The sequence below is a fragment of the Sesamum indicum genome, linkage group LG11, assembly GCF_026168435.1.
Source record: "Sesamum indicum cultivar Baizhima isolate 11 linkage group LG11, ASM2616843v1, whole genome shotgun sequence".
Taxonomy (NCBI): domain Eukaryota; kingdom Viridiplantae; phylum Streptophyta; class Magnoliopsida; order Lamiales; family Pedaliaceae; genus Sesamum; species Sesamum indicum.
The window spans coordinates 13,910,302-13,934,075 of NC_142667.1; the positions used below are offsets into that span (position 1 = coordinate 13,910,302).

At 36.7% G+C, this 23,774-nt stretch overlaps 3 protein-coding genes across 5 annotated transcripts; 2 read left to right on the forward strand and 1 right to left on the reverse strand.

Annotated features, from left to right (window-relative positions):
• Window positions 1–99: 99 nt before the first annotated feature.
• LOC105174079 (CEN-like protein 2) lies at window positions 100–6,237 on the forward strand. Of its 2 annotated transcripts, XM_088875356.1 has the most exons (5): window positions 100–430; window positions 629–690; window positions 1,186–1,226; window positions 1,332–1,444; window positions 5,608–6,237. In XM_088875356.1, the coding sequence occupies exons 1-5, from the start codon at window positions 233–235 to the stop codon at window positions 5,713–5,715; spliced, it is 522 nt and encodes a 173-aa protein (XP_088731482.1). In that variant the 5' UTR covers window positions 100–232; the 3' UTR covers window positions 5,716–6,237. The 2 variants fall into 2 exon arrangements, with proteins under 2 accessions (XP_088731482.1, XP_088731481.1); XM_088875355.1 differs by having other exon boundaries at window positions 1,186–1,444.
• A 3,737-nt stretch (window positions 6,238–9,974) lies between these two features.
• On the forward strand, window positions 9,975–16,011 carry FACE2 (farnesylated protein-converting enzyme 2). Its single transcript, XM_011096063.3, has 8 exons — window positions 9,975–10,418; window positions 11,886–11,945; window positions 12,090–12,290; window positions 13,595–13,706; window positions 14,016–14,087; window positions 14,358–14,420; window positions 14,529–14,606; window positions 15,599–16,011. Exons 1-8 carry the CDS (start codon window positions 10,170–10,172, stop codon window positions 15,730–15,732), a joined length of 969 nt encoding a protein of 322 aa, XP_011094365.1. The 5' UTR covers window positions 9,975–10,169; the 3' UTR covers window positions 15,733–16,011.
• A 3,345-nt stretch (window positions 16,012–19,356) lies between these two features.
• On the reverse strand, window positions 19,357–20,804 carry ZPR3 (binding protein). Of its 2 annotated transcripts, none has more exons than XM_011096064.3 (2): window positions 20,491–20,804; window positions 19,357–19,841 (listed from the first exon to the last, which is right to left on the reverse strand). In XM_011096064.3, exon 2 carries the CDS (start codon window positions 19,837–19,839, stop codon window positions 19,639–19,641), a length of 201 nt encoding a protein of 66 aa, XP_011094366.1. In that variant the 5' UTR covers window positions 19,840–19,841; window positions 20,491–20,804; the 3' UTR covers window positions 19,357–19,638. The 2 variants fall into 2 exon arrangements, with proteins under 2 accessions (XP_011094366.1, XP_020553367.1); XM_020697708.2 differs by lacking the exon at window positions 20,491–20,804 and adding an exon at window positions 20,393–20,409.
• Between the last annotated feature and the right edge of the window lie 2,970 nt (window positions 20,805–23,774).

The following is a 23,774-nucleotide window of genomic DNA, read 5'->3' on the forward strand; positions in this document are numbered from 1 at the left end:
GGCTTTTGCTTCATGTCCCATTTCTGTACTTTTTCCATTGATTCTCTAAGCTTTTCCTGAAGTGAGTTGCGTATATAGATATATATATATATATGGGGGCTCATCTCTCTTTCCTTGTCCATGGGAAAACTCTCCTGATCGATAATTTCTCTGTTCAAATATCTCTGACTGTCTCTCTCACATACACACACACGCACACACAAAACACACAGAGAGAGAGAGAGAGAGAATTATGGCAAGAATGTCAGATCCCCTCATAGTTGGAAGAGTGATAGGGGATGTTCTTGACTCTTTCAGTCCAACTACCAAGATGTTTGTCACTTACGCTAATAAACAAGTGTTCAATGGTCATGAGTTCTATCCTTCTGCAGTTGTTATGAAACCAAGGGTTGAGATTCAAGGAGGCGACCTAAGAACCTTTTACACTTTGGTAAACACATTAATTCAATTTAATTTATCACATTTACACCACTAGATATATATATATATATATATATATTAACACACCTCCCGGCCCGTTCTTTTCTTTCTTCCTTTATTTACGTGCAATAATCTATATGTCCTAACTGCTAACTCATGTTGAAATTACATCATGTTCATGTACTGTTTTTATGTAATATTGTTGCAGGTTATGACTGACCCTGATGTCCCAGGCCCCAGTGATCCATATCTCAGAGAACACCTCCACTGGTATACATATATACAAATATACCTAGTCCGACCATGTCCAAAATTTATAGTTATAACCCAACGTGACGTTTATATGTAAAGCGAAACCCACTAGGGCATTTCTGTATATATATCAGAATCAGAAATCAAAGAGATGCATACAAGTTATATATATATATATATGTGTGTGTGTGTGTCTCTACCTTTAGCCCAGAAAATGGTAAAAACTAAAGAAAACATGGGTATTCACATGTTCACTGAAACAAGATATTTAAGCCATATCTTTATGCAGTCATCGATCTAACACGGGGATCGATGAGTTTACCAAGAAACTGGAAAGCTAAAGTGAGAAAGAGCTGTATGAATACTGAAGCTGATCAATGGGAGAATCTGCATATATATAACAATTCCAATTCAAACCCCTAACTGACCTCAAATTTCATGGCCGGAGTACGAAGTTTTCACGCTCATTTATGTTACGTACTAACATTTCCTTTGGCAAACCCTATGTTACAGGTTAGTGACCGACATACCGGGCACCACAGATGCAACATTTGGTAAGAACATCACACTGTACACACAAACACACACACACACACACGGACAAATGCGAAATGTGAATAACACTGCTTTTTTCCTGGTTAAAATTATTACTTCAACAGGAAAAGAGCTGGCAAGCTACGAGATCCCGAAGCCCAACATCGGAATCCACAGGTTTGTGTTCGTTCTCTTCAAGCAAACCGGCAGACAAACAGTAAAGAACCTGCCTACCTCCAGAGATGTTAGGAAATGGATCGGGTTAAGATGGATAACAGGTGGAATATGAAGGCGATAAAAGACACACGAATTTGTTAACCCAGTTTGGATATAAATCCTACGTCTGGGGGCGATACCAAGCCAGGAGAAAATACTCAAAGAGGAGGAAAATTGAGGAGTACAACACACACACACTTGTATGCAAGTCTTCACCACACGTGAAAGACAACACTCACCCTCGTCTCAACTCTTTCTTTTCTCTCTACTCTATTCTACTTTGCTCTATAAAACAATGCTAATAAGAGTAGTATATATAGCCATGACTTATCCTTTTTCCAACTCAACTTGGGATTTCTAAGTTGAATGAGGTTATCCTTCTCCAACTCAACTTTGAATCGGGTTATCCTTCTCCAACTCAACTTGGGAATTCTAAGTTGAATCAGGTTATCCTTTTCTTCTTCAAATCAATCTTCACAACTTAACAATCTCCCACTTGAAGATTGATTAGCTTTTCTCCACTTCTTTCTTGGTACCGCCGGGTTTGTCCACTCTAGTCATCAAGGCCAGTCGAAGCCGTACACAGCTTCAACTTCGCCATCGCAACCGCCTTGGTCAGCATGTCCGCAGGATTCTTTGTCCCTTGTGATTTTCATGCCCAATATCTGTCTTGCTTCGCCAAGATCTTTCATGTCAATTCCTCGATAACTGATCCTTGAGCCTATTGATCTCCTTGACATTTGATCCTGCTATCAACATGTCATCAACATACAGGAGTAGAATGATAAAAAACTCATCGAACCTCTTCACGTAGCAGCAATGATCAGCATTGCATCTAGAGAAACCTATCTCTAGCATGAAGTTGTCAAACTTCCTGTACCACTGCCGCGGAGCCTGTTTCAATCCATACAGGCTTTTCTTCAGGCGACACACCTGCTGATCATCTCCATTATACCCCTCTGGTTGTACCATGTATATCTCCTCCTCAAGATCCCCGTGTAGGAAGGCTGTCTTTACATCCATCTGTTGTAACTCCAAGTTCTCTGCCGCTACCATGCTCAACACAAGACGAATAGTAGTTAACTTGACAACAGGTGTAAAAACATCAGTAAAGTCAATACCGTATCTTTGTTGGAATCCCTTTACTACGAGTCTTGCCTTGTACCGCTTCTTCCCGTCTGATTCTTCCTTAACCCGATAGACCCATCTGTTCTGTAGGGCCTTCTTTCCTTTTGGGAGCTGACACAATTCCCATGTGTTGTTTTTCTTCAACGAGTTCATCTCGTCGTTCATCGCAAGCTCCCACTTGCTCTTGTGGACATCATTGACTGCCTCTGCGTAACATTCGGGTTCTCCACAATCAGAAAAAAGCAAGTAATAAAGAGAGGGGGAGTACCTATCTGGGGCCCTTCTCAGCCTCGGTTCTCGACCTAGTGCCAAGGGTGTGCTGCTTTCAGTAATCGGTTCCTCCGATACTGGTTCTGGCTCTATCTCCGTTTGTTCGGTTTCGTCCGTCTGAACTCCCACTGAATCCGTATCTGCTGGTCTCATGATCCCGGAATTTGAAATATCGAGATCAACAAATTCCCTTTCCTTCTTGTCATCGTCCGGGCTTACCTTCCTGTCGTTGTACATTACATCCTCATTGAATATAACATTCCTGCTACGAATTATTTTCCGGTTTTGATCATCCCAGAATCTATACCCAAATTCGTCAGTCCCATACCCAATGAATGTACATTTAATCGACTTAGCATCCAGCTTAGTCCGATCATCGTTCAAAATATAGGCTGAACAACCAAACGTACGTAAGAAAGAAAGATCCACTTTCTTACCACTCCATACCTCTTCTGGTATCCTGTTGTTCAACGGGACAGAAGGCCCTCGATTGATCAAGAAAGCAGCCGTGTTGACTGCATCTGCCCAAAACATCTTTGGTAGTCCGCTCTTCAATCGCATGCATCTCGCACGCTCATTCAGTGTTCTGTTCATCCTCTCAGCAACGCCATTTTGCTGAGGTGTCCCCGGGATTGTTTTCTGCATTCGGATTCCATGGTCGGCGCAGTAATTCTTGATACCTTCACTGTTGTACTCGCCACCGTTATCCGATCTGAGACATTTCACTTGTAGACCTGTCTCATTTTCCACTAGTGCCCTCCATCTCCTGAATGTATCAAAGGCATCAGATTTTCTTTTTAAGAAATACACCCATACCTTTCTAGTGGAATCATCGACGAATGTCATGTAGTACGTTGATCCACCAAGAGATGACACTGGTGCTGGCCCCCACAAATCGGTGTGAACAAGCTCCAACTTTTCTTTCCTCGGAGTTCTTCCTGTGGTCAAGAAGCTCACCCGCTTCTGCTTTCCGAACACGCAGTGTTCACAATGACCCACCTCCACCGATTTTAACTCGGGCAACCGTCCTTTCGACTTCAGCACGTTCATTCCTTTCTCGCTCATGTGGCCCAAGCGATTGTGCCACAGGTTAGCCTGCGATACAGTTCCTGCAAAGGGAATGTTTGAACTAGATCCTCCCGCCATGTAGAGCGTTCCCGACTTTAGTCCTCGAGCCAAAGTCATTGCTCCCCGACTGATCTTCCACTTCGCGTCTCCAAACGTCGTGTGGAATCCATCACTATCCAGCTGTCCGACTGAGATCAAGTTCCTTTTCAGTCCTGGTATGTGTCTCACATCATGTAGGGTCCAGCATGACCCATTCGTTGATTTGATCCGCACATCTCCCTTTCCTACAATCTTGAGGGGTTTGTTATCTGCAAGATAAACTAAGCCAAAATCACCTGAGGTGTATGGCTCCATGATGTCTTTGTTGCTGCATGAGTGGAATGAGGCCCCTGAATCCACAACCCAATCATCGGAAGAACTGCTCACACTCAACAAGAGTGCATCCGTGATCTCCTCCGTCGCGGCATTCGCTGTTCGGCCCTCCTTTTCCTTCTTTGGCGCCCGACATTCGCTTTTCATGTGTCCGGGCTTCTCGCAGTTCCAGCACACCATCTCCTTCTTGCCCTTGTTCTTCCCCCTGGACCTTGACCTTGACCTTCCACGGTATTTACCCCGTGTGTCAGGTCTCCCTCTGGACTCTGTATGTAGCGCAGAGCCAGATGATCCACCCGTTTGCTTTCTACGGGTTTCCTCGTTCAACATCATGTCTCTGATGTTGTCGAACTTCATCTTCTCCTTCCCAGACGAAGTGCTCACTGAAGTAACAACCACATCCCAACTGTCAGGTAAAGATGAAAGCAAAATTAACGCTTTTACCTCATCGTCAAACACGATATCCACAGACGCCAGCTGTGTCGTGAGTTGGTTGAAGTCATTGAGGTGATCGGCCACCGACTTCCTCTCCTCCATCTGCAACCTGAATAGTTTTTTCATCAGCATAACCTTGTTCATTGCTGAGGGTTTCTCGTACATATCGGCAAGAGTCTGTAGAACTTCCTTCGTGCTCTTTGCTCCCTTCACATGATAGGCGACATTCCGAGAGAGCGACAGGATTATTGCGCTCATCGCCTTTCGATCGAGCACCTTCCATTCTTCATCACTCGTCTTCTCGGACTTCTCTGCAAGTGGTTCGTACAGGTCCTTCCCGTACAGGTAGGCCTCCATCTGCATACGCCAAAACCCAAAGTCGGAACCATTGAACCGTTCGACTGGAAACTTTCCCTCCATCTTAACTCCTTGAACCAGGCTCTGATACCAGTTGTTAGGAAATGGATCGGGTTAAGATGGATAACAGGTGGAATATGAAGGCGATAAAAGACACACGAATTTGTTAACCCAGTTTGGATATAAATCCTACGTCTGGGGGCGATACCAAGCCAGGAGAAAATACTCAAAGAGGAGGAAAATTGAGGAGTACAACACACACACACTTGTATGCAAGTCTTCACCACACGTGAAAGACAACACTCACCCTCGTCTCAACTCTTTCTTTTCTCTCTACTCTATTCTACTTTGCTCTATAAAACAATGCTAATAAGAGTAGTATATATAGCCATGACTTATCCTTTTTCCAACTCAACTTGGGATTTCTAAGTTGAATGAGGTTATCCTTCTCCAACTCAACTTTGAATCGGGTTATCCTTCTCCAACTCAACTTGGGAATTCTAAGTTGAATCAGGTTATCCTTTTCTTCTTCAAATCAATCTTCACAACTTAACAAGAGACTGCTTCAACACCCGACGTTTCGCCGTCGAGAATGGGCTGGGCCTCCCTGTCGCCGCCGTCTTCTTCAACGCTCAGCGCGAAACCGCCGCCCGAAGGCGGTAGCTGGCCACCACCCCATATATATATATATAATATATAACCATCACCACTAATAAATAAACGGTCACCAGTACTTGTGATCAACCACTGCAGCTAACTGATGATGATCAAACTGTTGCGCAGAGAACCCTTTTCCCTATGTGACCCTCTGTATGTTCTTTTCTTTCCACTAAAAGATATTGAATCAGTGATGCTCATTTTCTTGTTTGAGATATTATCCCCTGCCTGGGCCTCATCTCTTTCCCTGTTAGATGTATGATTACGGAAGTGTCAATGGGACAATCATGAAGAGATCTGGGCTGAATCTAATTGGCTGATTTTCTGAAAATGCTTTAAGCTTTCATCATTGATTGGGTTAAATTATGCTGTTGTACTGTACGTCTACAGATATAAACCCTAATTTGAATTTCTTTTTTCCCCAGTTTTCTCTTGTTAGCCGCACCTTAGGCGACTAGGTAGGTCTACAGATGTGAATTTTTTTCTGACAGTTGAGGATATAAGTGCATGTACTCTTATCTTTTGCCATTTATAGATGCAATATGTTACTATTAACAGACAAATATTTTATTAATCGAATCAAATTTTGATACATCGGTTACATGATTAATCAATTATATTATTTATATACTAATTATACAATAAATGTATTATATTTAATATATAACTAATTTAAATGTGATAAAATTTAATTTGAGTTAAAATTTTTTATGTTATTAGTTAGGCGCTAAAAGACAAATGCAATTTAAGAAAATTTTTGCATGAACTAAATCAATCACAGAGTAAGTGCATATGATTGGTCATATTTTTTGAATTGTACACCAATCATAATGTATGTATATTACACTTGTCATATAACTGATTCAAATTTAGTCGAGTCGAATCCAAACTAAAATTTATCAGGCATATTATCTATTAATCAAACAATGTTTTGAATTGTAATAAGGGAGAGCTTAGTTACACTTAGCCATGATTGATACATAGGAATTGAGTGGAAATGGAATTAGTATTTCCAAGTCCATTCTTATATATGTGATTGGTATATAAGGAAAGGGATTAGTCATTCCATAGGAATCCTTATTCTTAAAATAAAAAACTTAATTATTTACTAACGTATTGTATCTTACTTATTCTCAAGAGGCATATCAGAAGATGCTCGAGAAGCGTGCCTTATAGTCGACACCACCGAAGGATGAAAAAGCTGCAAACCCTCAGCCAACCGACCAGCATTCGCCCTAACCGTTATATTAGGATTTAAATTTTAATATTTTTATTTTGAAATTAGAATTGTGAACTATACATTGAATTCAAATTATTTTGGCTAATTTTAGTTTCTTTCTTATGAAAAATATTGTCTTCAATCATAAATTTAATATAGTAAAATTTTTCCCAACAAAAAAAGAAAATTATTTGTTTTAAAATTAACTAACAACAGGGACGGAATTTGAAACAACATTCCGTCCCAAATAAAAAAAGAAAATACGTCCTAAAGGGCGTCCCAAACACCGTCTCAAAAACCTTTTAAAAAATACTACGTCCAATTTAATAGTTACGTGCCAAATCGTTCGTAAGTTTGTTCCAAACTTATATTTTACTTTTTCGTCCCAAATTTTCCGTCCAAATAAAGAAAGAAAACACATCCCAAACGCCGTTCCAAATTGTCCATAAAGTTGTTCCAAACTTATAATTCAATTATTCGTCCTTTGGACGGATTTCAGGACGGCTTTTATAGGCTGTCCCAAATGCCATCCTAAATTGTGGGACGGCTTCATCAAATCGTCCTAAATATTTTCCGACGAAGTGTTTTCAAACGAATATTGTTGCATTCCAAAATCATCCTAAAAATTGTCCCAAAAATGAAATGGGACTTCAATCCGTACCAAACATCTATCCTACTAAAAACTTTTATTCTAATGATTATATATTTATTAACAATAAAAATTAAGTATAAAATTGTTACTACAAATAATCAATGACACATTTATATATAGTGTTATAAATTGGCACTATATTTACATACATTATTAATTATTTTTAGTGATAATTTAATGCACAATATTTTATCAGAATTTTTATCGATTCCAATTTGAATTTTGTCATATTTTGTTCAAGTAAATAAAAGGGCTGTTTTTCCTCGTGTGATCAATATATATATATATATATATATATATATATATATAGACAGAATTGGAAGTCAAAAATATGCAGCTAAAGTAGTATGTACGTATAGGAATAAAATGGCAAATGGTAAAAGGCTTTAGCCTTTAAAGGAAGGGGTGTCCTGTCCTCTACATTGCCTTCATTTCTTGTGCTTAGACTGATCATAGCCGTACGTCTTCATTTGAATGTCTGTTCTTACTTTTACTTTTTCAAACTTGTATTTCACCTAATATTTTTACTTATTCCTTGGAAATGGAAACACAACTACTTAATTACGAACATGAAATTGAAATCTGAAAACAAGATGCAAATTTTTTGTTGGAATTAGATTTGATCGAATTACAAAGCAAATGATTGTACGTATTTATTGTGTGATTGATTACTTTTTCTATACCAATTATATAATAAGTATATTGTACTTGCCATATGATTGATTAATATTCGATCGAGTGGGGTTCGAGCTAAAATTCTCAAACACGAAAACATCTTAGTATATAATTATGACAAACTGTCTTCACATGATTTTCGATAATCATTAATATAGTAACAATAAACATATAAATATATATAAATATCATAATGTCTTTCTAATAATAATAACATGAATCAAACTTTGATTTCCTTGTACTGCAACACCCTGAGAACTGAGAAGAGTCATGAGCTGGCCCTCTTCGGCAATAAGGCGTCGCACGCTCTCATCACCATGGGGACGGCGCTGGAAACGTCGGCAACCGGTAACAAGCAGTTGGCGAGTAGTACGGTGTTGGTGGTGGCCGTAAAATAGCTCTCCCAGTAATGTGGCGGAGGGATTTTGTTGACTACTTGGAGATTTATCTCGAAGAGATCTCCCTCATCTTCTTCTTCTTCATCGTCTTCATTTAGCGCTATTTTGATCGGCTTTTGTTCATTAGAGGGCGCTGCAACTAAAGCCATATATGCTAGAATTGAATGAGAGTCTCTGTTGAGATGAGTGTGTGTGGTTATTTTAGTTTAGATGCAGGTGATATCATTCGTTATACATATATATATAAGAGGGGACGTGCATGATCGACATGTGTTGTGGGATTGGTGGAAGGTGGAGATAATCATATAATTTAGAGATTCATTCTTCAACAAAATCTATCTAATTAATTGGAAGCTGTTGATTTTCAAGCTTTGGCAGCTCTGCCGAACTAATTATCTTGACATGATGACATGCATGCATCAATATTTGTAATTATCGATGAGTTTTTAGATGATGATCGGAGGTTATTTAATTACTCTTTGGGTGATCAAACATTAACCACCACGACCCTCGATGCTTCTACTAATAACAACTCAGCTGTCTCCCTACACAGCTTCTGCTAATTGTTCTTATACTTATATATGTTGTAGCTTGTAGTGCTGGCTGAATTTTTGATTAATTATTGATGCGTTTGCCCCCTCTTTGCACAAAGTATTATGGCTATATATGATCTTTGTAGTTTTGTTCTGAAAAAGCACTTCGCTAGGGAGAGGAGACTTTGGAGCTTACAATTAGTCGCTCAAGCTCTTCGTGTTGCAATCAATGTGGGACATTTGCCTACATCGCCACCTTCCCAAAATGGCTTCATTCCACCGAATTGTGTGCCTTGCGATTTAATTGGTGCCTTGTTGTTCAAAAATTTTATTTGTTGGACGAACATTCTCAAAATTTATTATGAAAAAACACTTCAAAAGAGGAATGGTCTTAACCTAATCGATTCCGTAATATATTGGTGCAAACTCTATATTTTATATAAGTTTTACAAGTTTGCAGGTACTTTTGGAAGCTAAAGTCAACTGTGTTGTGGTAGTCCTAACCACCTCAACTTACACCAGGAACTGCAGACTTAACAATGAATGTGACGTAGCAAAAATATCTAAACCTCAACTACTTTGTATATATTACGCCTAATTACAATAATATTTTCTCAAAATTCCAAAGTCTTTTGCAACGAAAGCACTTTCCTATTGCTTCATAACTAACAATTATTTTTGAGTCGTCGACTTTTAATTAGTGTGTATTTTGGTTTTAACAAACTATAAGTGTTTTGTTAAAGAAAAGAAAAGGGGTTGGGTCATGATTGAGGGGCTATAGTGTTCATGGCAAGATTTCGAGGGCTTGCATCAATGGGCTCCCGTTTTAGTGGACAACAAATACAGTTGGATTGGGATTAGCTCAATTAGTTAGGAGAAGGCCCAATACTCACTTTCTCTCTCTCTGTCTCTCTCGTTCTCTCCGAGTCAACACCCGGTGACTCTGTACGCCATAACTTTACCTATAGATACAAGTAGTGTGTATGAATCCGATTGAGGATAGTAATCGGACGCTAATGGAACAGCAAGACGGCGGCGCTGGCCTTACGAAGTCGGCGGCGGTTGGGGCGTGCACTGCCATGGCCGTGTTTTACGTTGCAATCCTATATTCTCCGACGCTGATTCTTCGATTACCCCCGCCGAATTCCTTCAAATCCTTCATGATTCGACGCTTCGTATGCGCCGGTGTGTCCTCCCTCGTCTCCCTTATCGTCTGTTCTCTCATCCTCCCTGTAAGCCACCCTACATTTTCTATATATTTCGATTTTTTCTTTTGAATTTCTTTGTTTAAGCATGTGCGGCTTTGGGCAGTGTTGAGGTCTTAATTTGCCTTGTAAGTTAGATAATTGAACAAATTTTTGCTAAGTTTACTCCGCAAGGCTTTGTTTTCCTATTCCTCTTGTCCCAACGGAACTGAGTGCAATCTGCGGAATGAGTTGATAAAGATTCGAGAGAAAGAGATTTCATTTATTCTTATAAGTTTCAAGAGGCACTTCATTGCTGCTTGAAGTTTTCTAATAGAGTAAAATGGCGGTTGCCGCCGTCGGAGGTATTCATTGTTTATGATGTTGTTTAATACGAAGTAGCTTAAATTTGGTTTGAACTTGCATTATGAGATTATCTGTCCGCAGCTGAGAGTTCTAGCTGCTTTGATCAATAAAATGACAGCAAAACAATAGGATGTGGAGAAATGGAGGATCGACGTGCTTGCTGGACGCTCTTAATTCTGAGATATAGCATGTAGAAGGAAATTATCTGGTTGTTTGAGTCACATATGAACATAGGATGTTTCTAGGTGTCCCCAAATACTAAATAGACAAATCCCTGACCCCAAAACCTGAATGTTTCATTGAGTTCGTTGAAATATTAGCAGGAAGTAGTATGATTTCTTTTTAAAAAAACTATCATTATTATTATTATTATTATTAGTATTCTGAAAAAAATTAAAAAAGAAAAGGTATTGGCTGAGAGGTGAAATTGTTCATCCTGAGAGAAGTAGCCTATAAATTCGAGATTGGCATTTTCCTTGACTTAAAGCTTGTTTTGTTTGATGAGTGAATCTTCTTTGGGATTTTGTTCTTGGTGTTTATCTTGTGTTGGGAACTGGCTTGAACAGTAAAAAATTAGAACAAAATGAGTGTTCATGTAGTCAAAGTAGCTAGTGTTGATTAATTAGTTATCTTTGTGCTATCATGAAAATGAAGGCACGGCTGCTATCTTAGCCCTTGTTGCTCTCTAAGTCCAGAACCAGCCAGCGGCACTTATATCACAATATAAATTTTACAATAAACTATATCTCATTCTGATAATTTATATTGTTTGTCAAGATATCCTATACCGTAGTATGCTAGCTGAAGTTTCCAAGAAGATTTCCTGGATGGTCCTAGTCCTTTGCTGGCATATGCTTATGAAACTATTCACGTAAGAATCAGCAGCACGATCTCATGTTGAAGGATTTATCTTTTCTACCCTATATCTGATGCATGTACATGTTGTGCTTCCTCTTATTTACTTGTCTTGGGAATTTTATAACTCTTCTGGCTTCTTAACACTGTTGATTATCGAGTGTATTCCTATTTAATGAGAAGCCACCTTATGAAAATCCCACTTCTTGGTTGTTAATAAGTTGGTGATACCTAACAGTGGGAGAGTTTTCTTGAATTACATGTCTTATTTTTCTATTTTTTATTTTTGACTAGATAAGAAGGTGGGATGCATCAAATCTTTTGTGGGTGTATGGCATCCGAGTGGATCACATTGTAAGTACTCTATCTGAAAACAGTATTTGATACTAGCTCAGGCCAATGTATATGCATGTAGTGTTATTGTCTATTTATGTTCTTTCATGACTTGCAGATTCAAAAGGGTGACTGATTGCTCAATGCAATTTTCTGTATTAACAGTGGCAATCTTTGGTCTTTCCTCTTTCTCTGACTTCCTTCATGTATTCTGGATCCTTTGCCTGGAAGCTCTTGTCAATGCTCCAAGCAAGCAATGAACATTTGAATAGTGGTGGAAATGAATTGGTTAGCAGTTTCCGGAAGCTCATTGATTGGGTACTTTCACTGACTTCCAGTGTGTCATCCTGGCGGAACTATTTTGTGGTTAGTGTTCATGTTTGCCCTTTATTCTCGATAATACTGGATTTTCTTTTAAACTCTTTCTATGCCACTGTCTCCTGTCCGTTGTATGGCAGGTGATCTACTTTAATGTTTTCCTCTTGAATATCTCGAGTGTTTCTATTCTATTAGGTTAAATTGAAGGCTATTAGAACAACTGCCATGGTTACTATTTGAAATATAACTTGAGTACAGATTGGTATCTCTCTATGGCCTTATGACAGATATGACTGTTACAAAAGTCAGGGGATGTTAAGGTAGTTGAGTCTAGACGTTATAAGCATAAGTTACATTTAGAAATGGAGGAAATATGTTCTTCCCTCTGAAAATCATTTCCTATTTTAAATTGGCCTTGCATATAAAAACTATGGCTGAATACTTTCATCCTATGTTGAATAGAGAATACATATGAGAATGCCTTCATCTGTGCCATTCTATCTATCCCAATGTCTTGTGACAAATTAAAAACAGGTTATTTGCTCTGATTTTATAGTAACATTTATTGATACTTGATACAATTATTAGCTGCGAATATCTGCTTCATCAAGCAGAAGAAACCAGAACTCGGTATCCAACATTGGGGATTAGTTTCTCGAATTAGTTATGCAGAAAATTGTTGCGTGGTGCTTCACTCAACTCAACAAAACTTTATCTGCACTTATCTGGGGCCAATGTGATGGATTCTCTTTCCATCAGCCAGATTGAGTACCATAACATTTAAGTAATCTAATTAAGTTGCTATATAGCTACCTTCGTCTCTTAGGTTTACCATCAACGATATAGATTATCTTTCATGACTGGAGCATCAAGAATTGCCCTAGTTATGTCTATAAATACTCATGCAGCTTCTTCTCTAGGTGCTATTTTCACCAGCTAATGAATATTGTTCACTCTATCCAAATTAGCTTTAACAATTTGCTTCTCAATGGACAAGTGCTTAGTTGCACGCAAATTTGCTTCTTTTGCATAAAAGGTCCTTATGTACTTACCAATCTTGTCAAATCAACCTCGAGCTGGTGACATGAGCCAACTTCTCCTTCCTTCTGCACTGTGTTTAGTTTGGTTCTTACAAGAGAACAATGTAAACATATACTATTATAAGACTCAGTTAATGTGCTAAACTTGCATTTCAAGTGACCATACTTAATCCTAGCCTGTCGTATGTATCTCTGGACTCTCATGTTTTAGAGCTATCAATGATTAGTTCTCGACTTCTCCTTAATTCTGGTGATATGTCAAAGTTAGATTTTTCAAGTATCTCTGTTGGGTTTCTCTGCATTTATGAACAGGCACCACTTACAGAAGAGTTGGTATTCAGAGCTTGTATGATTCCTCTGCTACTTTGTGGAGGTTTCAGTACCTACACTGTCATATTTCTCTGCCCCATATTTTTCAGTTTAGGTAAGTGCTGGGTGTTGTATGAACCCATGTGGGTATTTTGGTATATCCAACTGAGCCTAGAAACTGGAATTCATAAATGTAATTCAGAATCTTTACCAACATGCTTTAGCATAAAGTGGTTTTATTTTGTTATTTACCTCACTGAAGTTTCAGGCTCTTATTCTTTTCATGGAATCACTCCCTCTCCCTCCCCTTCCCTCCACCTCTCTCTCTGTCTCCAACCCTTGATTATACTGATGACAGACTTTAGATGTTGCTATTTGTTGGTTAAATCTTAATGAGATGAACACTTCATTTGTGGGTTTGCAGCTCATTTGAACCACTTACTGGAGTACTATTACCAACATAACTGCAGCTTAATCAAAGCTTGCATGGTTGTAGGTATATTTGCTTCCTCTTGCCTTAGATGATATGGTGTATGATGAACTCAAGGAGAGAGCTTTACATTTGTTTCTAGATTTGCAGTCAATATATTGCTTGTTTCTCAGCAGTGGGTAAATTTTCTTTGCTAGGTGTATAGTGTTATAGCGAAAATTGTGAAAATGCTAATATGGAGTTAAAAGAGTTTTTATTCCTCAACAAGATGAATAAAGATGCTTTTTAGCGATACAAGTCCCTCATTATCCATGCACATTTTCATTTGTTCTTCAGGTGTCCAGCTAGGGTACACTGTCATCTTTGGGGCATATGCATCGTTTCTTCTTGTGCGTACTGGTGGGTAGTCCTTACTGTAATAAAATAACATGAAGTGCAGGAAATTTACCCTTCTTTCTTTGATACTATTTCCATGTATTACTACATCTCTACATTTGTCAATTGCAGGGCATCTAACTGCTCCACTGATCGCTCACATATTTTGCAACTTTATGGGCTTGCCTGTGATAGTGTCCCGTGGATCTGGTATGTAAATTGATCTCATCCAGATGTACTGTTACATACTTTCTTCACAACCAACGCTGACTCCCCTCATCCAACCCTCGAACAAGGACATTCACAACCCCAAACATAAATGAAAGAGACAATAGTAAAGAAAGTTAAAAATGTCTTCTTATATTTCTGTCATTCCATGAGGTCAAGAATCATATTCGTTTAAGTGGATGCATCTCATGCCACGAATATTTTGCTGCTTCTTGTGTGTGCTTTGTTCTTGTGCAATTATTTTGACTAGAGCAATTTTTTGATTGGCTTTACATGTGATTCTGAATAAGAATTTTGAATGACTTTGATTGCTAGAGTTAATGTGGTAAAGGCCAAGAAGTAAGAAAATGTGGACTAAGTTGCCAAGATAAAAGATCGGAAATATGTCTACATGCACTGCCCCTCGTGCGCTTGTGTAGTGGGCTCTGTCTAATTTAATGGAATGGGCCTGTTAGCTTATGTTTGATCGGACACTGATGTTCTTTGTAATTGGAGTTACCCTCCCACATCTATTTGCAACCCTTGTTCCAATGTTATGAATAAAATTTACTTTAACCAACAAAAATGAACAAAAGTTAGGTATTGAATACACAGTATCTCATTTTTTCTCTTCATTCTATATTTAAGAAAAAAATGCACACAGGAGATCTGCAGATTGAATACTGTTGAGGCCTTTTCTTTTCCTTGTGCTTCTTTGTTTTAACATGGATGTCCAAGTTGATTGGCATGTCCAGAGCGACTAAGCAGGCACTAAAATGCAGAAACGAAATTGTTAAGTTCACCCACTTGATCTTATACTATGACATTCTTATATGATTTAATTGTTCCTAGACTATTTCGCTTGTAGCTGTGGGTTTTCTTGCTGTCTTTTTTTCCACCTGTTGACCTCATGCTTTTTCCACCGAATTAAGTTTCCCATATTCTTAATGTAGTAATTTAGTTTAATGCAAAACCTTTTTTTCAATGGTTTTCAGGATTAGTAACTGTTGCATTTGTGATGGGGATGCTGGGTTTCTTCTGGATGCTTTTCCCATTCACAAGTCCACATTTATATAACAGTAGGACTGACAATTGCAAGTGTTGGCATAGATATTGTCATTGGACCTAACACTAAAACACGATTTTGTGAAAAAGGTTGCTGTGAGTTGGTGGTCTGAGGGGATGATATTGGTAGTACTTTTATTACTTCCCTCCATTTGTGGAGATACTGCTGTATTTTTCGAGCAGCTTATAATGTTCTGTAATGTTGTACTATTACACAACTTGATTCTTGAGTATGGAGTGGGTAAACAAAGAAAAATGAGGTCAAAAGCAAATGACGGCTGTACCATTCTTGCAGGGTCGAATTATCAGAAATATATGATGACTCTAGACCATACAGCATTTACATTCTGATCTCATATTTCAATTTTCTAATTAGTGGGTACACGCAGGCATCATCAAGTCTTCTTCAGAAACTGTATCGATTTGTTAGAAATAATAATTGTCCTTCCCAAGAGTGACATGTTCAAGCATGAATGGAGTAAATCTTACTAAAATATCAACATTGAATGCCACACTTTTGTGGCTTTGTGCTCTCTTTCCCTTCTCTCTCTGTCTATGACATCTCAAGTTTCATTTAGGAATCAGAATAGTAACACACAGAATTTCTAGTATATGGTCTTATTCTTAACCAAATAGGTAAGAAAAAACCTGCAACTTTGTTTCCTTCTTCATGAGAAAACTTAGGCTGTGCAGTGTTGGCATATACAAACAAAATACAAATATATAACTGAATCCATGATCCAACCAATTTGCTAATTTTCAGTTCTAGCATACATATCTAAAGTGCTATGATGGGGATTCTGTATAAGAAAGAAATGATGTCCAAGATACTGGTTTGATGACTCAAAGATCCACTGAGGATACTCAATCAAAGCATAGGAAAGAGTATGTCTTCTCGAAAGAAAAAGTAAAAGAAAAAAGTATTATGTAACATCAAAGAATCCTAGTGTAATCTCTATATGCAAATATTCATTCAAGGGCTGCTTCAAGTTTTGCCTTAAATTTTCTAGGTCCGTTTTGTCTACCCAATCATCATTCATGCCCTACCATCTAATTTGACTTATTGACCTGCTGACATACATGCATATATCTCATATCTATGTATGTGCCCCTTACCCTCATTTTGGCAATGAAGTCATATGATGTACATTGGGGAGACGAGTTGGTCCCAACCAATCAAGTGCTCGTAGAGCTGTCTAAATAACAATACATGTTGCTTTGGCGTTGTCGAAATTAGGGATGGCAACAAGCTGAATGTTAAATGGGTTTGGTCGGTCCCATAATTTACCCATATGCTATTCACTACTAATTCAAAGTGGGGTTTGGGACAGATGTGAACCAAAACTCGAAATTCATTTCCAAGTTTGTAAAGTTAATATTCAAACTCATTTAGTTTACCTCAAACTCACCCATGGAGGAAAGGGTCCGGGGCAGGGGGGGGCCCGGTTGCCATGCCTGAAAATTGCAATTTGAAGGCAAAGAAAAAACAGGAGTTTTAGTAAAAGGTAGAGACAAATGTCTAAGTGAAAAGACAAAGGTGCGTTGGCAGGGCAGATGATCATGGTAGCTACGTTGTTTGGTTGTGATGGTCAACCTGTGGGCGATGACGTGATCCATGTCATGTCCATGACAACATATGTATATGTATATCAGTGTATGTATACTTATACGTACCGAGCTCCAAAACCTATCAAATCAATTGAAGCTTAATCATAATAATCACAACCCTTCATTGACTTTGTTCATGTGCATTGAGATTTGATGACGTCTTCCCTCATTAGATCCGCCCATCACTCACACCCAACCGTAGAATCTCATTGACAAGCCAATTTTATACGTATTATTTTTTCCAAGAGAAAACTAAATTTAATTATTTGTGAAGGAATATGAGATTATTTTATTATATATTATAAATGAGGATACAAGAAAATATTAATTTCAATTTCGAACATACGGCCCCCAACCATTGCCATTCCTTAAATTACTATAAGTTGCTCTATATTAACTATATATTTAAAAAATGAGAATGGAAATGGACTGCATGCATTCTTTGAATTTTTCCAAGTTCTACAAAAGACAAAAATTACCAAGTTACTATTAAGAAAATATAACTTTGAAAATACTATTGAAACATTGAATTATAATATATTCTTAATTTTATTTTCGATGCTGCCATGAAAACTTCATATACTATAGAGACCATAACTTTGTAAACTTGCCCAAAAAACATAATAGTTTTTGGAAAATATATAATTTTTGAAAAACTCGCTTCTATAATAAGATAATCGCAATATATAGCTTTTTACCAATTTCCTGGGCTATTTAATTTTTTTCATGTTCAATAACCACTATGAACAACATAAGCATTCTAATATATATATATATATATATATATATATATAGAATCAGACATAGCTCAATTTGGTTATTGTAGTTGTACCCATACAAAATTGTAACATTTCATCGAATTTGAATTAATTATATGGCAAGTACAATATTAATATATCAAGTCTACCTTCAGTAAATTATTGATTGATAGATAATAATAATCCATCGCTTTTACCTAAAAAAAAGAAAAACACATTAGTCGATCACCATTATTTTATAGTACATTCACATAAAATTGCAAACTTTACATTATCGCTGAGGTTTAATTAAGTAAAAAAAGCTGCACGTTTGACACTAGTCCACCATGTTGGTGATCTTGGCTATTTAAGTTGGTATATATGAAATTACCAAAAAAAAAAAAAATTAATATATATTGGTATATCATGATTGGATCTTTGTTGCTACAGCATCACGTCAAATTTCAAATTATTACCGATTTTAAAACTCACTGTTGGAAGTAGCAGCACACAAAATTGAGACAAGATGTGTACTTTTAAACAAATTAGACTCGGAATATTCATATGAGAACCTTGTCATAAACAAATTCCCTCCAACAACGTTATACACTCATATTTTACTTTAACCTCATCATATGTGGTACGTAACATGATGATTAGTGGGTAATAATTATTGTATAGAAAAACACACAAGTATAATGTGATTCTAAGATTTTTCTAGGTGTAATTTTGATACTACACGTTTTAAGGTCGTCAAAACTCATGAAACATTGAGTAGTTGGTGCGTAGTATGGGGTAATGTTGTGGGATTTACATTTATCTTACAAAATTTTATTGCTGTATATACACTTATATGATGAGATAATCGGTCTGATAATGTATAATTAGCATAATGACACAAAATTAAATTTATAGGTGAACATATATAGGAGTTGATTGATGCAAAGTTAGGAATAGAAAAACAAGAAAGGGAAAAAAGAAAAAGGCAGACATAACAAGAGTGTTAATGTTAAAGGGCCAAAAATAAGACCCCACCCCCTCTGCTTCAATCTTCAATCTTCCATTTTTGGCTGCACTTTAACAATTCAATTTCTTCATATACTACCAACTTAGCAATGATTCTAAATTATTGAATTATAATACATACATATATATATATATATGCTGATTTTTAATCCCTATTGAAATTTGAGTTCCCCTGTTTTCATTTCCACCTTACTTTTGTTGGCAAATTGTTGTGGTTAATAATTATGGAAGAGAATGGTTTGCATGTTTCTTTGGTATTTTAAGATTGCATCAATATAAGTATTTGTGAGCATAAGAAATGTCAGAAATAATAGTAGTGATAATAATTAATATTGATATATAGATGATGATGAGAGTGAGTGAGAAGATGTTTTTGAGTGGAGAGACATTGCAGCCAACAAAAATATGTAAAAAGTCTAATAAACAAAAAAAAGGATGAGAAGCTAACTATACTCCCTATGTAACAGAGACTGGAAGCCACCACTATTACTACTACTGCTACTACTAATTTCCTTCACTATTTTCTTCATCATCCTAAAATGTCGTCAACATAGAAAAAGGGGGAGAGAGAGGTGGGCTCCAATTGAACTACTGATATCTCACTTCTTGGATTTCTTGCCGGACTTGGAGGAGGTGGAGGGGGATGTGAGATCAGCGCCGGCGGCGGCGAGGCGCTGCTTGAGTTCATTGAGGAGGGCCTGATTCTCCTGGTTCAGAAGCTCTGCCTTCTTCCTCAGCCGCTCGTTCTCCTGCATGATGTAGCAGTTCTCCAGATAAAGCTTTGAGTTCAGTTTCTCCATTTCTGTTCAACAATAAAGAGAAGACAAATTACAACATATATTAAGAATATATATATACTACATCATCATCATCATTTTTTTATGAGAATTGAGATGATGATTTTAATGAATTAATGTGAAAAAGTATTAAATAGTAATGGAAATTAGAGAAAGAGCATAAGAATATGAGGTTGTCCAAATCTGCACTCAATTAGAAAATGGATTCTTTCTTTTAATTTGTCCCCTTCCTACAAAGACAAAGAATAAAGTATCGTCCAAACAAAACAAACTTCACATTACAAAGTGTTTTTTTTTTTTTTTCCTAAAAGAATATAGGAGTTATATATATAAATATATAGACACACATAAAAACATTCCTCCTCGTAACCACCACATATATATGGGGACCTAAGACGTGAATGTTAGAAATATGTTTATGTAGCCATCACAGAAAGAATGAGAGAGAGAGAAGTGGGGTTAATGGCAGTGTGTGTGTAGCATGCAGAGTTGTTGAGATTTTGTGTGGTGTTGGCAGAAAACAAGAATAACAAACCAAAGTTGTTCGCAACTCTACCAAGAAAACGCAGACATTCACAAGGCTTTTTGCCTAACTTTCTTGGTGAAAGAATAAACAAAGAGAGAGAGAGAGGGAAGTGGGCCTCTCTTGATCACCTTTTCAAAGAAGAAGAAGAGTTTCTTGGACGAGATAGAGAAGGGTTATTTTCTTTCTTTCTTTCTTTCTTTCCTCTTGAATTGGCAGTAAAAGAGAGAAGTGAGAGTGGGGAGTATAATTTTGTTTGTAGGAGTGAGTGAGAAAGAGCAACAGCAGATGAAATATATATAGTGCAAAAAGTTGGAGAGAGAAAATCTGGGAAAGCAGAAAAGAGAGAGAGAGAAGTAAACTCAGTCACTCACTCTCTCTTCTCTCTCTTGTCTCACTGCCACGGTAATCATGCATGTGTAAGCATGGAAGGAGGGTTCCATAGGCAAGGATTTAATGTTCTTCCCCTTCCATTACACTATGATTATGATGATGAGTTGTTTTTTAGGGAGGAGGATGGCGTCATGTGAATGATGGGGCTAGGCATGGGCATTCTTGGTAATTCCTGTGGAGAAGGGGTTTTCGGGCATTGAAGAAAAAATGATGGTAGGACTCGGCCGTCCGAAGATTCGCAATGATGGTTTGGATTGGTCCGAACCGACGCACCCCCATCATCATCACCACCACCACCACAGCCCACAAATACAATCGATTCTCTTTTGTTTTTATTTTCGTCTTTCAATAAATGTAATCCCAACCCCCTTTTATTAATTATTATCTCACTATTTTTGTCATCCTAACTCCTCATTTCCAATATTTGCCCTTTTCCTCTCTCTCCCTCTTCTGCAATTATAATCCTCATTCATTTTTGTGTTATGATGACTTATTTGCCCATTTGGGTTTCTCCTCTTTTACACTCATTTCTGCCCAAAATCTACTCACTTTTACTGCCAAATCCAAACAAATACAGTCTTCATAAAGATTAATGTTTACCTTACAATGGGCCAAAAGAAAATTAAATCTTATCCTACTTTTATGTTTCATATATTTGGTATATAAAAAATAATATTATACATCATTTTAATATATTTGCTTTACATTCAATATATATTGTTAATCTCACTTTTTTTTTATTTTATAAATTATTTTAATAAATTTACATAACATCGAATACATATAGTTAATCTCGCTCCCCCCCCCCTCCTTTTATTTAGAAAGTAAGTTTATTATTTTGATTGTACTTGTCATTGTACGTCTTGTTTTACATATGTACACATAGGTGATCTCACTTTTATATTTATAAAGTAATTAATTGTGCTACTTTTGACCCGATTCATTTATCTATTAATTAATGTACATCTACAAATAATAAATCGTTACATCTGAACATATATTATACATTCTGGAGGTAGAAAATCATGTCAATCTATACCTAAATCACGCGAATACAAAAATTTTTCAATTATAATTTGATATTATATTGCATTTCCATTCAAAGACTTAATGCAATTTAATAAAAAAGCAATAATCACATAAAGACTAAGCAAAAAATATTAAAAGCACAATAAACTTTATCCTTACCATATATTTTGCAGTCAATATATGTTAGTTCACATTGAAATCCAAACGAAATTAAGCATAACCCAACTTAATTTAATTTAAAAGAATATCATATCTTGTATTTTATTTAATTTTATCTTATATATAATCTTTTTTTTTCAATATATAATTAAGTAATACGAGGTTTACATACATAGTTGTAGATACATAAAATTAAATAAAAATAAAAACATATAATATCATTATACAATAAAAAATTGAGACATTATAGTATTATACAAAATGTCGATTCAAGGTATAAAGAATCGCAGTGGCGAACCATTTATATATACGCAAAATGACCATTCAGCCCTTTTATTAAATTATCCTTCTAGCAACCTCATGATTTTGCTGCAATAATAATAGTTGTAATAATTTTGCCTAAGTATCAAAAGGTAATTTTTTTTTAAATTTTCTATTTTGGCAGATATTAATAAAGGGTGTTTTTTTTATGGCAGTGAGTTGGGACAATCTCATGGGTACTAATTATGAGTGCAATTAACGTGAGATATGATAGCTTGAGAGGTTAGTTAATTAATTATATATGTTTTTAGATGTGAATTGGCTGTAAAATTGTCCACTGCCCTCCTTTAATCTTGCTTCAATTTAATCATCTAATCTGTTTTCCTCTAATTATATTACGATTCGAAATTATATTTATGAAAAATGATTTCTAATAAAAATATTATACGCTTTATTCTTGAAACAATTCAATTTCAAATGTATATATATAGGGAAGTTAAATATCTGCCATAGAAGAGTGTGGTTAGAGTGGAAAATATATTCGGTACTCAATACATTAATATTTTAAAATCAACTTAGCAAATTCAAAATAAATAAAAAAACAACATATTACTATTAAAAATAAATTAAATACTTATATTGGTATAATTTGAAGTTACAAGTTATTGATTGTGAGAAGCGGAGAGTGTGGTTGGGGTGGAAGAGTTGGTCCCAACTCCCAACCAAATGAATAATAATGGGATAAAATTGAAATGGTATTGTTGCAAGTTAGAGAAGAGTTATAATTGGGGGTTGGGGTGGGGGGGTGGGGGGGGGGGGTTAAGAGTAAGTTGATGGGATTCTTTTGTAATAAATTAGGTCTGAAAATCCAAATGATGGCGAAAGCCTACTAATTATGGCCTCAATTCTTCACACCCAGTGGCCAGTACCCCCTCTTAATTAATTGAAATTATTATTTGTGTTTTGCACTTTTTTTTCGCAGCCATTTGGAGGGTCAGGGTCGGGGTCATGGTCGTGGTCGTGAACCCACACTTTAACCAAAAAGGTTGGTTTGGTTCATGATTCAAGCTATTTAGGATGAAAACTGTATTTGTATTCTTGTCTCAGGAATGTAGGCCACTTAATTATCAATCCATCCCTTCCTTTGGATGCCCATATGCCCATCAACCATTCATTCTTCTCCATTGAGTACCCATCATAATCTGCATTGCCTGTAAAATCACTACAATTATTCACCCCCCATCCCCCACATTACCATTGCCTTCTTTACCTTTCGCGTCCCCCACCTCCACCCAAATATAATTACATAAATTAATTATATAACAAGTATAATATATTTATAGTATAATTAGTGAAAAATTGATCAATTATATAACAAGTGTATTATTATATTTATTTTATAATTAATTTAATCTGATCAAACTTGATTTAAATAAAAGAAAAAATGGTTACGCGGTAAAGACATAATTAGGATTAGGCGGAGTAGAGCCGTGCAAATGGGATTGGGCATTATTGTTACATGTGGTGTGGGGGGAATTGAATGTGAAATAACTTTATTTGGTTGAAGGAGGAA